The sequence below is a fragment of the Camelina sativa genome, chromosome 10 (genome assembly GCF_000633955.1).
Source record: "Camelina sativa cultivar DH55 chromosome 10, Cs, whole genome shotgun sequence".
Classification (NCBI taxonomy): domain Eukaryota; kingdom Viridiplantae; phylum Streptophyta; class Magnoliopsida; order Brassicales; family Brassicaceae; genus Camelina; species Camelina sativa.
The window spans coordinates 9,423,698-9,441,197 of record NC_025694.1 but is presented as its reverse complement, the minus strand read 5'-3'; the positions used below and the strand labels follow the sequence as shown (position 1 = coordinate 9,441,197).

General features: G+C 34.8%; 5 protein-coding genes across 5 annotated transcripts in view; 1 reads left to right on the top strand and 4 right to left on the bottom strand.

Annotated features, from left to right (window-relative positions):
• LOC104718137 (peptide methionine sulfoxide reductase B2, chloroplastic-like) overlaps window positions 1-202 on the bottom strand; it is a gene marked incomplete in the record, with an annotated part of 1,855 nt that extends 1,653 nt beyond the window's left edge. The window contains 1 exon segment of the mRNA XM_010435813.1: window positions 1-202. Coding sequence (XP_010434115.1) covers window positions 1-170 — 170 coding nt within the window.
• On the bottom strand, window positions 3,101-3,911 carry LOC104718136 (15.4 kDa class V heat shock protein-like). The gene is made up of 2 exons (XM_010435812.1): window positions 3,705-3,911; window positions 3,101-3,587 (listed from the first exon to the last, which is right to left on the bottom strand). Exons 1-2 carry the CDS (start codon window positions 3,835-3,837, stop codon window positions 3,319-3,321), a joined length of 402 nt encoding a protein of 133 aa, XP_010434114.1. The 5' UTR covers window positions 3,838-3,911; the 3' UTR covers window positions 3,101-3,318.
• On the top strand, window positions 5,672-10,940 carry LOC104718135 (pentatricopeptide repeat-containing protein At4g21880, mitochondrial-like). The gene is made up of 17 exons (XM_010435811.2): window positions 5,672-5,907; window positions 5,997-6,068; window positions 6,157-6,204; window positions 6,275-6,883; window positions 6,985-7,170; window positions 7,352-7,413; window positions 8,028-8,135; window positions 8,227-8,340; window positions 8,505-8,600; window positions 8,680-8,778; window positions 9,086-9,205; window positions 9,472-9,576; window positions 9,672-9,836; window positions 9,952-10,079; window positions 10,172-10,250; window positions 10,337-10,554; window positions 10,676-10,940. Exons 1-17 carry the CDS (start codon window positions 5,793-5,795, stop codon window positions 10,851-10,853), a joined length of 2,502 nt encoding a protein of 833 aa, XP_010434113.1. The 5' UTR covers window positions 5,672-5,792; the 3' UTR covers window positions 10,854-10,940.
• LOC104718133 (zinc finger MYND domain-containing protein 15-like) lies at window positions 10,956-13,021 on the bottom strand. The gene has a single exon (XM_010435810.2). The coding sequence runs from the start codon at window positions 12,887-12,889 to the stop codon at window positions 10,973-10,975; it is 1,917 nt and encodes a 638-aa protein (XP_010434112.1). The 5' UTR covers window positions 12,890-13,021; the 3' UTR covers window positions 10,956-10,972.
• LOC104718132 lies at window positions 13,497-15,092 on the bottom strand. The gene is made up of 2 exons (XM_010435808.1): window positions 15,037-15,092; window positions 13,497-14,355 (listed from the first exon to the last, which is right to left on the bottom strand). Exon 2 carries the CDS (start codon window positions 14,349-14,351, stop codon window positions 13,599-13,601), a length of 753 nt encoding a protein of 250 aa, XP_010434110.1. The 5' UTR covers window positions 14,352-14,355; window positions 15,037-15,092; the 3' UTR covers window positions 13,497-13,598.

The following is a 17,500-nucleotide window of genomic DNA, read 5'->3' as shown; positions in this document are numbered from 1 at the left end:
CGACCACCGTGGAAGCCTCGTCGACGGAACGAAGAGAAAACTAATCGGGTGGTGGTTCTGAGAGAGGAGGGTGAAGGAGGTTTAACAAAGGCTGATTTAATGGTGGAAACGAAGGTGAGAGATGTGGCTGAAGATAGACGCCCAGGTCCTGCTATAACGTTCAACGCCATTGTTTAGCTTTGTTCCTTCTTCTTTTTTTGTGGATTTTTTCTTTTTCTATTTTTTTTTTTTTCGGTTGTCACTAAGACTATTAATTTGGGCCTCATTATAAGGCCTTTTAGCCCAATTTGGCGGTTTGTACCTTGTCCGTCCTTTAGTGCACCCGGTGTTCAACTTCAACCCCAACCTCCTAATAAGTGGTGGGACTGACACTTTTAGCTAGTAAGGCACATGAGCCGAGGTGAGGTGAGACCTGACAAAAGATAAATCAGAAGTTTAATAGATTCACATGGAAAAGAAAGTAGAGCAACTAACGGCTGGTAAGGTAAAGTAAGAGAAGAAGAAGAGTCGTATTTAAAACATGAGCATGCAAATTTTGACCCCCAATGACTAGTAAANTCCTTTTTTTTTTTTTTTTTTTTTTTTTTCTCTTTTATATGATTGTCAACTCCGTCCATATTCCTCTTTCTACTTATGTAAATTGTACGTTTTGAAAACGTGATTCCGCTAGGTTTTTACCATTCTCAACATTTATTTCCACGTTTTGTAAAAGTGGTTATATTATATACGATGCTCATGTTAATTGAAAACATATGACAAGTCTACAAATTTTTGTCTTTAGTGATTACGAAGATATATTCATAATATAAAGAAGAATGATTCTCCTAACAGCAAACCCCTATTACTGCGTCAGCTTAGCCTCCACAGTTCAGCTTCATCACACTGCTTGTTTTGTTTCCTCCAAACGTATCAACATTGTAAATGCAAAGGATGGCTTCATCAAAGGCGAAGAAGGGACTTCACGAGATCTTTCGCCACGTGATGAGAAACCATCAGAATACATTAGACAAAACTGTAAACGCAACTATGTCAATAGGTGAATCTTCAAAAACAGTATCATCGTCGAGTGTAATGCCGCAGATTCTCTCATCGCTAGACTTTTCCAACGTTGATTCGTCCAACACTGGTCAAGGTACCTCTCTATGTCTCTCTCTCTGCTAGTGGAATTTATCCATGTCACTTAGGATCGAATCAAATCTGCTTCAGGTGTCTTTTGTTGTTTTTTTATCATTATTCTTTTTCACACTCTAAAAATGTTATGATTGCTCCAGGTAAACTTAGTGGTAATAACCATCTTCCAACAATACGGGAGTCACGTCGTAAGGTGCAAACAGATCATTACCAGAGAAAAGAGTCATATGCTATGAAGAAGCTTTTGAGAAGATCTGATCAGAAATTTTGCGGTGAACTATGTTTGATTGGTGGGGTATAATGGGAAAAGAATTTGGTGTAAGTGAATACAGCACACTGATTCAAATTTGCAGACAACGAGCGAGGAGAAGCAAAGATGTAGAGTCTGCTCTTGGTCACATTGGGAAGGCTATTGAGTACCATAAAGAAATGAGAAAATGTGGATTCACTATAGAGAAAAGAACTTATGAGCCTTTTCTTAAGTTATTAGTTGATTAAGGAATGGTAGAGGAATTCCAAATTTCCAAAGATGTTATTAGAGATGCAAACCCTGATGCTCTTGGGAAAATTGGCTACTATGAAATGCTTCTTTGGATCCAAGTCGGCGACGAAGAGAAGATCCACGAACTTTGCAGTACAATTGGCGAGAGTGAGACTAGTTCATCAATCCTACAAGGTGAGCACTAAGTTAAGTTTATTGTTATAGTCAGTTGTTAATCTTATGTTTCATCTGCAGTACTCTTAAAGTAACCTTTTGGCCGAACAGAAAACTACCTGGTTGCACTCTTTGAGAAAGACAGAAAAGAAAATCTACAGAGGCTGTTTGAGATTATCGACATTACCAAAGTTTCATCACCGCACCTATTGACGAAGATATTTGGATATCTTGGAAGCTCGCTATTGGAGTCTATTGCAATCAAGTTCTTTAGGGAACTAAGAAAGTGTGGTAAAGGTGATTGTAAATTAACCTTATAGACTTCTGACTCATTATATAGTAGCATGTTAAATACCCTGCAATAATTTCTTAGCATGGTAAACATGGTTTCATTAACATTTACAGATGGAGGAGAGACAGTGCCAAGTCTTATATTTAGCTATGCAACCTGCATCCCAAATTTAACGGTGAGAACTTTCTATATATAATGCTTCATCAAGGCCGTTGTTAACTCAGGTCTTTTCCTTGTATTAGTTCTAGAACATTCGGATTTGGTTTTACCACTTTAATATTTATTGATACGGATTGACAATGCTTCTGACACCTAAGTCTTGCCCTTGATCTTGTTTGGTACTGAAATAGTATATCCTTGGATACATAGGTAATGGTAATAGTCTCAACTAGCACCAAGTTGTAAAGAGTTCCTTATACACCTAACAGTCCATGTTCTCTCATGATATTTGTGGTTAAAAGGTAAAGGATGCTGTTTTGAAGTTCGAAAAGTTGCACAAAGAACTAGATATCAAGCCTTCATCTACATCTTATACTAAGCTTATTACTTATCTTTATGAATCGAATGAGGTACTTTCACGCTTCTTTTGATTTTTTTCGTTCTTTCTGGTCACCTCTAGCTCTGCAGTTGACTCATTGATCATTCCTCTGTATCGTCGTAGGTCGCCACTGCTCTGGATGTAGCTGACAAAATGCGTCAATCAGGCCAGCCATTTGTACATACTATTGATTTAACCAAATTTTTTTAAGTTTTGACATGGTTTACACTATCTCCTCTAATCTAACTGTCGAGAAAGTTGGATTTGGTTGCAGCCTTTTCATTGATAATGAAAGGCTCTTTGAGAGATTCCAAAGATTGTCTTTTTTACATAATGTTAAAACAGGAGTTGATCAGTGTGACAGTGTCTTCGTCACACTTCTCTCTGTTTCAGGTGACTAGGTGAGGTATGGTCTCGAATAAGACTTCTTTAATGGAGTCATGGTCTCATCTCATGGACCATTCTTTAAAGCCTTTAAAGCCAATAACGAGAATATCGAACCACTATCATATAACCATTGTTTTTATAATTCGTTCTGAAACATAAACATCGGATTTGGATTACTATACAAACTACACATAACGACTCGTTACCAAGTAAAGAAATTACACATTCTTTTTTTTGGTTTTTTCTTTTTAAGAGATTGTAAAACAAAGATCGAACTCGTGAGGTACAAGGAAGCACATAATAATACGGTTTTTATCAAGCAGCTCTTGCAAGAAGTTGAAGAGTTTCAGGAACATCAGAAGGATCAATGAATCTCCTAGTCGTAATCCTCTTTGGTACAACCACAGTCAACACACCATCTTCATAACCAGCTGATATCCCGATCATATCTATCGATTCCGGTAACCGGAATTTTCTCTTAAAACTCTTCAACGGCGGATCCGGTGATCCAGCCGTCGCCTCCGTTCGTATGATTAAGTATATCGAATCTTCGATCTCAACTTTTATTTCTTCTTTCCTTAACCCTGATTAAGCAAAAATAACAACAAAATATGAAGAAAAGAAAACTACACAAGATAATCTTTTACAAATGTGTGGTGGTGATAAAATATACTTAAGTTAGAGATAAAGCTAAGTAGTACCAGGGAGATCAACAGAGAAAGTGTGAGAATCTGGAGACTGAGACCAACGAACATGATTCTCTTGGTAGCTATTAAAAGACTGAGAAGATAAAACATATTCCCACGGCATCACTTGAACTCTCTGAAAGTCCATTTTTTTTTCTAAGTATATTTGCTTCTTCTTCTTCTTCTTCTTCTTTTTTTCTTGTGGATTGAATGATTTTGGTTGCTATTTATAGTAAAGAAAAAAAGATGACCCCAGCTGAACCATTTGAGCAAGTTGTTGTCTAACTAACTTGAAAAAGTCGATAATAAATGAGACAATAAATATAGATCAATTGAAAAGTCGATAATTAGGTTGGTTGAGTTTGATTTACGAGAAAACAAAAAAAAAGTTAAAAAACACTCTTGTCGACTCACTCACAAGTAGAGCAGTTCTTGATATTCTTGAAAAGGAAATAAACTTGCTAAAAAAACATTTTTGCCGACAAGCTTCTACTTTAAAGTTTGATGAGGCGAATTTGATTGGATGGAATGATAAAGTTTTTAGTTATTAACCACTAAATAATAATATTGTTCCCTTCAAAATAAATTTTTTAATTTTAGGCACCTACTTATTTAATAATGTATTTTTTTTCATATTACTATCATCAATAACATTAAACTTATATTTCCAACCACTCATTTGGTTCACATTGCAACTTGAAGATGGCTAACTATATACACAAAGTATAGGAAAATACATATGTATTACATGGCCATATGCATGAACTATATGACGTTATGTGGTCAACATCATAAACATACAATCCGGTACACTGGTCGACTGACTCCAGCGAAGACCAACGTTGACTCCGGTGTTGACCAAAAAAATGTATTAATTTTTTTTTCTATTAAAAATCAAAAATAAGAAATATTATATGTAAACATTTTTGTTTTTCATGATTAAAAAATATATTCAGTTCAATATCTAAATATTTTTATATATCTCTAACTTATTCATTCTTATAATTAGTTAATAATTTTTATTTTTAAAGCTAAAATAATGATTAATTATAAATCTTTGATAATAAGATTATTTAAATACTACAAAATCATAAAATCAAATTCAACTACTTTCATTATAAAAATAATATGCAAAAGATTGAGTATATGACTCTTTACTTTATAGTTTGCATAGTAAATGTTGTATAAAATTTTAGATACTTTTACTATAAAATTTGCATACTCTTAATAACATGTATACAACAACAAAATAAATTCACAATATTTACTTCTAATATATAAAAGATAAATATACAAAAAATTGATTTTAGCTAAACAATATAGAGGGTATGTTTGCAAAAGGGTATAAAATAAGAATATTTTTGCAAATACCTTTATATTACATCTTGAAAATAATTATCAATGATTTTTATTTAACTATTAGTTTATGTTTTTAAAATAAAAATTAATTAATTATAAGAATGAATACATTAGAGATATATAAAAATATTAATATATTGAATATGTTTTTAATCATGAAAAACTATTAATGATTTAATATATATTTTTTTAAAAAATTTAGAATATAATTTTTTTAGTCAACGTCAAAGTCAACGTCGGTGTTTGCCGGAGTCAATCGACCGGTGTATTGGATTGTATGTCTATGGTGTTGACCACATAACGTCGTATAGTTCATGCATGTGGCCATATAATACATATATATTTCGTGTAGTTAGGGATACAATAGTATACTTGGTATGTGTAACCATGTATTTGTGTAATTAGCCATTTTTTCCATAAAAAATAGGCCACTTGCCTAGAATATTAACTTTATTGCGGTTAATTTTCTCAAAGAGGAAATTTTACAGAACGGTAAGGGAAAAAGAGAAAAAATTACAGGACCCATTTACATATATGTTTACTTACTCAATTACCCTCAATTACATAGTTTAATTACATTAATGCCACTACACTCCGAACATGAAACCTTTGCTGGGGTTTATCGCCGGGTTTTATGATTCATCTTCTCCGATCTCATCATCTTTAAACCCTTTGATACAGGAGGAGTGTGAGTTCGGTTTCTAGGTCTTGATTTCGATTTTTGTAAATGTAAAGAGAGATATAATGGTTTTAAAGGCGAAGAAAAGCTTAGGCGCTGTGTTCCGCCTTGCGATGAGAAACTCCACCAAGACTGCTAAACCCAAACCTATAGATTCACCAATTCCAGAGACTGGACTAGGTAAAATACGTCTCTTGCTTCTCTCTGATTGGCCCATTTCATAAAAATTGAGACTTTCTTATTGAAACCCTTCTGTTTTGTTGGAACAGTGTCAACGAGTTTTATGCCGGAGATTCTCTCAACGCTTAAGTCTTCCGACGATTCGTCAATTACTGGTCAAGGTACCTTCTTTTATGTCTCTCTGTTAGTGGAATGGTACAATCTAATTTCAAAATTTGATTTTTTTTCCAATTTGGTTCTTGTTTGTAGATCTTGCGGAACCGGCACTTGCTGGTCAGGTCTCCTCTGCTTTAGATGGTATGTGTGTTTGTACACTTCATTTGGTACTTCTTTCTGAGGCAATGTGTAATGTGATGATTGTTTTCAGTTAGATTTAGTGATTTTAGTCTACTTCAAGAAAGGAATGGTTCGAAGAAGGCGTTGGAAAGCTGTAGTATCCTGCCTAGGAACATTTGTTCCTCTCAAAGGCCTAAACTGGCTTCACGTGTTAGGATGCAGACAGATAATTACCAGAAGAAGCAGTCAGAGATTATGGAGAGGCTTGCCAAGGGATGTGTTCAGAAGCTAGGCACTGAGACTATGGTTGCGGTGTTGAATAAAATGGGGAAAGAAGCGGGTGAAAAAGATTACAATGCAATGACTAAACTTTGCATATCACGCGCGAGGAGAAGCAATGATGCAGAGTATGCTCTTGATCAGATTGGGAAGGCAATTGAACATCTCAAAGAAATGAGACAACTTGGTTTCGCTATAAGAGAAGGAGCTTATGGACCCTTTTTTAAGTACTTGGTTGATATGGAAATGGTAGAGGAATTCATGATACTCAAGGAGTTTATTAAGGAGGCAAGTCCTGAGTCCCGTGGGAGACTTGTCTATTATGAAATGCTTCTTTGGATCCAAGTCGACGATGAAGAGAGGATCCACAAACTTTGTAATACAGTTGATGATAGTGGGCTAAGTTTATCAACCTTACAAGGTATGCCACACACTGTAAATGTATCATTATATTCATTTAGAATTCTGAGTTTATAATTTGCTCCAACTCTCAAAAAGTAACCTTTTGGTGTCCTTAAACAGAATATTATTTGGTGGCACTGTGTGAGAAAGACAGTAAGGAAAATCTTCAAAAGCTGTTAGAGATTATCGACATAACAAAAGTATCTTCACCAGAGGCATTGAAAAGCATATTTGGATACCTTGGAAAATTGGTGTCGGCATCTGTTGCAGTGAAGCTACTTTGGGACCTAAGAGACTGTGGTAAAGGTGGGATATAAATCAATTGAAATAACCTGGTACTGTTTACCGTATTGGTATTATGAAATTTAAAGGTGGATGTATACTTCATTATATAGTTGCAATGAGGGATTCGTATTTGATACAAACTATTTTTTTTTACTGATGACTCATTTAGTAGAATTGTAACATGGTTTCTTGATATGTTCAGATGGAGTGGAGACAGTTTCAAATCTCATATCCAACTATGCAACTTGCATCCCAAATTCAACGGTGAGGACTTGATATATATAGTGCTTGCAAATTTATTGAGGCAGTTGGTAACTCTGGTATTTTCCTTGTTTTCTTCTTTTGCATCTGATTATCATGGTAATTTTTGTTCATTGACAATGTTTCTTGAACCCAAGTCTCGTCCTAGATCTTTTTTGGTATTGAAATAGATATAACTAGTGTGTGTTAAATCACTTTGATTCCAAGTTTTCTGTCATCCTTGATCCGTTAAGATCTTCTAGCTAAATGTTATCTCTTTTCTCACTTTTTGGTATTTAATTTCTTAACTTAGTGTAGAACACATATACATTGGCAATTGTTTTTTCTCCCAATGATAAATGATACATCGATTAGTGTCTCCCAAAATGTTTACATGATGTGAGGTCCTAACATGCTTTGATGTTCTGACTCCTATGCCATTTTTCAGTTACAAATGAATGTAAGTAACTAATCAACTAATCGTTATTATTGTCTGGAAATGGTAGCAGCCTCCATTTACAGAAACTGAGATTGAAGTCACTTACATCTCCAAAGTATCGTTAAGTTGTTAAAGCTTCTTTTTAAGTTAGCCTATGGGTCCTAACCGTCCATGTTCTTACATATTTTGGTGACTAAAGGTAGAGGATGCCATTTTCAAGTTTAACAAGTTGCATGAAGAACTAGATGTCGTGCCGTCATCGACATCGTATGAGAATCTTGTTAGTTATCTTTGTGGCTCAAATGAGGTATTTGTACGCTTCTATTACTCTCATTTTCAACTTTCATTTCCGTTACTCTCCTGGATCCCTGAATCCTGATAATTCCTTTGTGTTGTAGGTGGTCACTGCTCTTGATATAGTTGACAATATGTGTGAAGCAGGTCTGGTAATATCGGCAAACATCCTGCACTCTTTGTTACAGGCCATTGAGCAGATTCTTGAATTTAATTTGGTACGGGCCTTTTTTTGTTGATTGAATTCATTATATGTTCTACATCCAATAAAACAGCTAATTTTAGGCTGGTCATTGTTATGCTCTTGATAGACCACCGACATCGTCTTTCTCATACTCATGTTCAACCAGAGTTGTGTTTGATCATACTTTTTCTGTTTCAGGTGCAAAGAATCTATTCAATAATGAGCAACAAGAGTGTGAAGCCAAATAGTGAGACTTTTAGGAGATCGATAAACTTGTGCATACGAATCAAAGATGTAACTTATTTCGTATTCTATCAGCTTAAGTTCCTTCCTGTCGTGAACAATTTGCTCTCAACCTATTGATTCCGTGCAGTTTGAAGGTGCATATAATATGCTTGGTAATTTGAAGAATTTCAATTTGGCACCGAACTCTAGCATGTACAATCCTATACTGGCAGGATATTTCCGGGAGGTAATATCTTAAGCTCTCTTTTCAATTTTTTCTTTGTCTCATTTATGTTAGGATTTATCAACTATCGTCCTTTAATCACTAATATTGAAATATGCATGATAATAAGATTGTTGAACATGCAAAGAAACATATCTCGTCTAACTTTCTATTGTAGCATAAATGTGTATCGAACAGGCAGGTAGCTGTTGACAAACAATTGGTATAGCTGAAATTATTTGCAGATCTAAACCGATGGATAGTTCATCTCTGTGTCTTTTGTATTGTCTCGCGAGTCGTTTATTACATACATTTTTGTATGGTTTTGAAGAAAAAAGTGAGCAGTGCCTTAAAAGTCCTTGAGGAAATGAAAGAAGCTGATGTTAAACCTGATTCCATGACTTTTAGCTATCTAATAAACTATTGCGACGAGGAGGAGGCTATTTCGGAGGTATTTTACTGATATTTTACCTCGTCCAAGTCTTCTTCTTCTTCTTCTTCTTCTTCTTGAAATTGGATACCTAATGAACACTATCTCTGGATAGTGTTGTGTTGTCAGTTGTGTTGTGTTGTCACTATCTCTTGTTGTGTTGTCAGTTGTCTTACCCATCTATACATACTTAAAAATGCTAGTGTATGATTGAAATATCAGGAAGAGATAATATACATACATAATCTGTGTGTGTGTGTGTGTTTTTTTTTGTTGTTATTTTAAAGTATTACGAGGAGATGAAGCAAGCAGGACTTGAAGCTAATAAGCACGTTTACATGTCCCTTATTAAAGCATATGCATCATGCGGACAGTTTGACAAGGCAAAACAAGTAAGTATGCGTATTCTATGTTCTTTTAAAAGTTCTAGAATAATTATATTCATGATTTAGTTGGTAAGAGCTCAAGCTTTTTTTTTTTACTTTAGGTGCTCATGGACCGGGGAGTTCCGACGAAGGATCGCAATGAGCTGAAAAGTGTGCTTATATCTGCTCTGGCGACAAATGGAAATATAACAGATGCTTTAAGTATTTATGAAGAAATGAAGATATCTGGCTGCACCGTAGAGCCAAAAGCTATTATATCTCTTATAGTAAGTTTCAAGTTTGAACTTTAGTCATAGTTTTTTCTCATTAATTAGCCCACTAATAGTGAATTAGAGATACCATAACGTATTGCAATGATCTCAAAACTTTTTTATTCTGTAGGATAACTCTGATTCAAACGCAGAGTTGAGTACGTTGGTTCAACTCACTCATGAGCTGCGTGATTGTAAATTTTGGATTGATGGCTTCTTCAAAACTATCGTGTTTTCTATTCGCAACAATAAATCAAGGTACAGTGGATTTTGCGTGTTTTTTGTTTAGTTCACACGCGTACCCCATCGTTTCTAATTATCCTGTGATTTATTCAACCCCTTTTGTATAGCTCTATTCTTGATTTGCTAGAGCAGACTAAAAACCACTTGTCCAAGGATGACATCGCTGTGGAATATTGGTTTGAAGAGGTCCGATTCTATTTCTCATATGAAATCTTGGAAAATTCTGGTGTGTATTATTTTCTGAACTCTTGGCATCTTATTGTTGGAATCAGGTGTTTAGGTCAATAGCAGACACAGAGTCTAGTGATGTGAAGCTAGGACTGGACTTGGTGAGCTTTATGAAGGAAGAGCTTGAGTTGTATCCTTCAAGAAAATGTCTAGATTTTCTTCTACATGCTTGTGTCAATGCCAAAGATAAGCAGAGCGCTCTACTGGTATGGAAAGAGTACCAATTTTCAGAACTTCCTTACAATGTCCTCAACTATTTAAGGCAAGCGCTCTTTAATCTCCTACATTCAAAAAATGATTTTGAACTTGGCTTTTTGCTTAGTAGAAAGTTTGTCTTCTGGTGAGGGAGATGTATAATGAGTTCTTGGTTATATGGTCCACAGGATGTATCAGGTTCTAGTAGCTGCAGGAGATTCGAAAGGTGCAAAGGCAATAGTATCAAAGATTCCAAATGATGATGCAGATGCCAAATGTATAATTAACGAAAGCCGTATTGTATTTACTCCAAAACCGAAAAGCAAAAAGTCTAAAAAGAAACAATTAGTTCTCCAAGCAAAGTAGGATGATTGGTTAAAATCCCACATTGTATGAGATTTTTGTACAGAAGTGAACACTATTGCCACTATAATGGCTAAGTTGTCTTTAATTCGAACGGTTATTACAACATTAAGACAAGTCTTTTATGTATTCACCCCAAGAATGAAGCCGTTGCTGTAACAGGGAAGATTGCTGGACTTTGCACAAGTCCTCACAGGTGAGCGGAAAGGGTTAGGAGCAACCGGATGTGATATATTCAGCCCTGCATTACGCAAAACTGACTTTGCATTTCCGCAAGCTTCTTCTGTCTTATCAGTGAAGAAACCGGGGATGCCCATATTGTTCATCGTCTCAACCGCTCCCGCCCAGCTCGAGTACCCATCGAGGTCACAATTTAAAGCTACAATGATATCCGGTGAACTCAGGTATGTTACCTCCTCTTGGTACAAACCTTTCACAAAGCTCACCTTAACTCTGCTGTTTGTCGTTGAAGTGGTTGCTATTGTACCAGATAAGTCAGATGGAACTTCAGGTCCGATCATTATGATCTGCACGGTTCCTAAACCATTAAGCAAGTGATTGATCTCTGCAAAGGCTTTGATCCAGTCAAGTTCTCGTTCTGGACCTAAGTAATGGACAGTTACTTCTTTACCTTTCAGCAACAGATTCTTGGAATGGGTGCTTACTGATGTTAGTATGTGGTAAAGGGTTAAAGGGTAACAGAGAATGTCAGCAACCGGGCTTGACCGTGGTAGACACCGTAAATCATAGTAATCTGACCAATCTGACATGAGGTTTAGACCGGGGGAACGCCCGTTGTTCAGACTCTGAATAGGTAAATCTTGTGGATAGTCTCCTTCCTCTAGCCCTCCCCATAATTCAGATTGTGCATCTGAGGAGAAACAGTGTAATAGTCCAAAAGGTTGGTGAGAATAGCAACTGCATTGTCTTCTCCACATTCCCTTTTTATGGATGCCGAAAGATCCAAGCCATTCACATGGGTTTTCAGCATAACACGAGAAAGAGAAGATCTTTAGCTTGTGCTCTTCTTCTCTACTCATCATAGCTTCATAGAGACTGCAAACACTCCGGTGCATTTCTCGCCAGTGCCGTTTCTCACAGTCTGAACCACAGTAGATGGTTGCACGGCAATGGCTACAACAAACACACTCACCTCTATGAACAGCTTTCTCACACATTGTGCACCTGCTTAAACCTGCATCTTCACCATTATTACCAACGCGCAAATTGGTCATTCCTGAAACTAAGTCCAACGCTTCATCTTCGTGTGCCAACACAGCTTTCTTGGACTTCTGATCATATGATTGTCCAGGAGGATGTGAAACCGTAACAGCAACAAAGTCATGGCCCTTGAACATCTCTGGTGGCCACTGAACATCAACAGTCTCAATAAAAGGCGAAAACGTTACCATCCTTGGCAACCCCCTGACTTGCATCTCCTCTTCAAGCAAAGGATGAACCAAAGAAAGAGCTTTCATTACTGCAAACACAAGCCTAAGCTCTTCCAGTGTCGGGCTTCTGAACTGGAGCTCACCAGAGGTAGTGCACCGCGCTACATCAATGACCGGAAACCGATCGGTTCCAGAAACTTCTAAAGACAAAGACTTAACCATCCTCTTGTTAGAAGGAAACAACAACGATTCAAGCTCATAAGTAACCCTTAAAACCTCAACATTAGGAACTCTGGCCATTTCCCATGAATCATCAGTCATTTTCAGCGCATAGCTCATGGACCTATATATATAAAACGCTATATCACCACCATCCCCTCCTATGAAGTGAACACATTGGAAAGGCTGTCTCTTTCCTGACCAATCTGAGTCTTTCCCAACCCGAACACCGAACAAATGGCCCGGTCTGAGCCTCTTCCATGGCTCACTTCTATATAAAGAAGCTGAAGCTCTAAATATGGATTGAACAATGTTGGAAGATATACCTTCAACTTTCATAATACAAACACCGGATCCAGGTCCTAGACCAGGACCTGACCCGAATTGTTCTTGAAACCTACCAAATAAGTTCTTCAAATGCAAATCCATTCTTCAAACTAAAACCCCAAAAGAGTCAGATCTGAGTAAAACAAGAAACCTGGAATCCCACAATATGCAGCAATAAAGGTATAGTAGTAACAGAGAAAGATAAAAACTTAAGGTTCAACCTGTAAAACCCAAGCAGAGAAAAAAAGAAAAAGCTCAGATGAGTCATTGTGCATTGGGTACTGTAATTTGAATTCTAGTAGATACGCAAACTCTAGTTTCGCAGTTAAAACGGTCGTGACCGACAAAAATCAAAAAAAGTATAAAACAACTTTTGTAAACCGATCCTTCGTTCGAGATTACGTTATTGGTCATCGGACGGTCACGATAAATAGTCGTATCCATAGCGGTTTTAGGCTTTTATAGCACGGTTTATAATTTGGTTATGGCACACGGAGCCTCAGTTTGATTTTAGTGAAAAAAAGTAAAAAACTGCCTCATCTAACATTGTTTACTTATGATGGTATGATATGCACATTAAACATTCATATTTACCAAATACTCTATATAATCATACTAGATACCATCTATCTCGGTTAGTTGGTTGGGACATAGCTACAGAAGAAGGGACTAGAGATATAAATGTTCGCAAAACCAGAAAAACCAACTGTTTTACAAGTTTACAACAGACAAAAACTCAGGTCTGAAAAATAAAGAACTGATAAAGAAGACAACAGAGTATAATGTGGTTTGTTGTTACACATAGTTTTAACTACTGCACTGATGGGGTACCTTCTTCCATGTTACTATCTTCCTTCTTCTTCTCTTCTCCAAACAAATTTGTTATCATTGCTGTTGTCTTGTTTCCAAGCTCTAGCTGAAGCTCCTCTGGCACTTTCTCTCCTTGAGAAACCGGTTCCTTCATAAGATCGAATCCACGAGCCTCCCGTTTCTGAACCACGACAGGCCTCCGTGCTTGAGAGGTCACACTGTTCCTCACTGGATTTGAAAAGAACTCCACTAACCTATTAGCGGCTTCTTCCATCACTTCATCTTTCTCAGGCGTAGCTTCCTTTTCTTGCACCGTGCCATTGCTCATATGTTGCATTAATGTCAACGCTTGAGCATATTCTCTAATCTCCGAGTCAGTAGTGACGACAGCAGCATTCTTCATTGGTTGATCAACAGGAAGAGATTGATCAGTTTGGTTATTCTTGATCTCTTCTCTTACATACATTTTAACAAGAGGAGCCACGTCGTTTTCTGTAGTGACCGGTATGACTCTGTCCGGTATGAACACGAGACCTCTGAGTTTGATGTCACTATCTTTAACCTTAACGTTCAGGTGATAGCCTGCCTCAAAGGATCCTTCGATCACTCCAGAAACCTCCTTTCCCACCAAATCAGTGTTAGGTTTTGGAGTTGAGATTTCTTTCGTGGGGGGACGACCTCTTTTTCTCTTCGGCAAGCCGTTATTAGCAGCCGGAGGAGGTGAGTTAATGATGACTTGGTTCTGATGATTCATCCTTCTACATAGATTAAACCCATCAAAAAAACATAAAAAATGTGTTAAGTTTCATATTGTCATGTCACAATGAGAGTGAATAAAATTATCAGAAGAAATATAAAGTCTACTAACAAAAACAATAAATGAAGAATATAATTACATTCCTAATCTACAAAACATTCTAGATTTCACACTGCCCCTATCTAATTGCTATTCTGATCTGAAACGAAGTTAATACAGAAACACCAAAACTAAAAACTGAATTATATATGGAACTGATTTTAAGACCAAAGCAGAACATGGTAAAAACCTAAGTATCAAGTGACTCGCATAGGGTTTCGATTCAAAATAATATAAAAAAATCAATCTCATCACATTAAAGTTAATCCACCTTCGAAAACAAACATATTTACCCTAGATTTATCAAACCCTAGTGTCGTCTAAATAGAGAAGATTTTCAAATCCATAAACCGAGGAAAAAACGGATCAAATCTCTATTGTAAGATTAGACAAGAGAGAATACTAAGATATATAATTTGTTTCGAAAACTACAGAAAACAATACGAAAATAATCAAAAACAAACCTGAATCTATTTAAATCCAAAAAGGTGGATTCAGAAGTATCAAGACCTAGAGGTAATCGTATTATAAAAACTATTTAGTCTAATGTTAAATCGAAAAAAATGGTAAACATAGGTTTTACCTCTCGGCCACGCGACGCAACAAAACCACACGAAATGGTTCTTCAAAAAACTCAGCAGCGTGAGCATGTGAGTGTGAGAGAGAGAGTTGTATTTATAAACTTCTTCGGCTATCTTTGTTCAAGTTTTGCGGTTTCTCTCTCGCGTCTCTTCATTTCGTACTTTTAATGGGCTTTTGTTAATTAGCATTAAAGATTTTTTTTTTTTGGTAACATTAAAGATTTTTCTTTTTATTTTTGTTTATATGGTACTAGATAAGGTCCGCGTAATAGCGGATAAAAATTTTAAAAAATTATTGAGAATAATTAAGTAGTAATAGACATATTTTTAGATTTTATCTTGTAACATTTTAATATTGAATATGAACTTCTCATATTTCATTTTAATACTCTCTCAATTCTATTATATAAGAGTTGTGAAGGTTTTTTGCATTATTTTATAATATTTTCTCAAATTTCTATGTACAATTTTTATTAATATAACAATTTATGATTATTTGAACTACGCAATATATTTTTCGGAAAAACATTTTTCCCACAAAAAGTATCACATCAAGCTAGATAGAGCTTTTGATCAACTGAAGAAAATCATCATGTTCTTTTTTTTTTCTTTTAATTTGTTTTAATTAATTTAAGGACTAAAATCTCATACCCTTTTTCATCAAAACAAATTTTCAAAAACCCCTCAACGGTAAAAAGACAAAATTACCCTTAATGAAGGTTGTTAAAGGTTAAATATAGTTAAACCAGTAAGTGTTCAACGAAAAACACAGTAGCTCAGCCATTGCGCGCCTAGAGTTCGAATCCCACTATGCGGGGTACAACTAGGGTACAACTAGGGTACAATTAGGGTACAACTAGGGTGCAACGGGTACAACTAGGGTACAACTAGGATGTTCGATTTTTATTTAAAAATTGTTAGAGGGGTAGTTTCGTCCTTTCATTAAAGAAGAGGGGTATGTAGAATTAAAGTGGATGTGTAGAAAAGAATTCTTGGGATAGGGGCACAACAGAATTAAATCCTTAATTTAATTCGGTTTAAATTATGTTATATTTGTTTTATTATTTTATTTAGTTATTTCAGTAAATAGTGAACTAAGCAAAACCGATGTTTGTGGGTAATTAGGTGAAGACTATGTTTCAAAGGAGATATAGATCTTGAACTATGGAGTCTGGGAGATATAAATTGAGAAATATTTTCTTGGAGATATATAGCACATGAAAATAGATTGAGCTCTATCTGGTTTGATATGATATTCTCTTGGAGAAATATATCGTTTTCCGTATATTTTCTTATTGGTTGAAATTTTATAAATGACATAATATTTATTGTTTATTAATGTTTGTGTTTTTATCCAAAAAATCTTAGAGGACATGGAGTACCATTTAAATATCTATAACATCGTAATAAACCATATTTTAAGTTTAATTATACATTTCATCTTAATGCATAGAACTAAATATTTTACATCAAACACAATTAATAAATCATATCAAGTCTATATCTTAGTAAGAATTGAAAATACAAATAAAAATTAACAAAATATAATTCGCAATAAAACTGAATCAACATATTTAAGATATATTTGTTATGTTGTTATCTCATAAGTACTAATTTTAACTCATTTCATAATAAATTTTAAATAAGTGAAAGTTATAAAATAAAAACATATATAAAGATATATAGACATTACCATCAAATTAGTGAAGATTCATTCCTATAAATTATAATATATTTCGTATTATCTTATGTTTTAACATATGCATTACAAAAATACATTCGTTCAAATTATAAAATCAAACATAAAAAATATGAATAATATTCTTGAATCAATTTTATAAAAATGATACGTATTAATATTTGTATTTTTTTTTAATCTAAAATAAATTTCATCGTTAGACATTCAGTTTAGTAATCACATTTAACTATCTATTTCATCATAAAACCATAATTCACTTCTTCATGTATTAGAGTTAAAAATTTAATTAAAAAAAAACTAATATGAGCATCATATGAGATAATATGTATATTGGTTAGCTTTTTAAATTTAACAATAAACAATCAGTAAAAAAATCAGTTAACATCCACAAAAAGTTTGGAAATTCAAAAATATCCTAAATACTATTCTACTATATGTCGTAATTTCATAAATAATACTTTTGTCAGTTTTCATCAATTAACCAAAAATTCATTCCTACAAACTCAGTTTTTCTATTTTTCTTTCAGGTTTCTCATATTACTACATGCATTAAAATCTTTAAAATAAAACATGTAAAACTATACTAATATACATCATGTATTGAATTTTTTTGTAAGTTCATTACTCTTTCAAGGTTTTGTGTGCTTACTTACAATAAAAATTTATATTACAACGATAAATACAATTTATATTCGACTAAAATTATGTTACATAACTTATGTTATTCTTTTTAACTTTGTTATTCATTATTTATTGATTAATATACA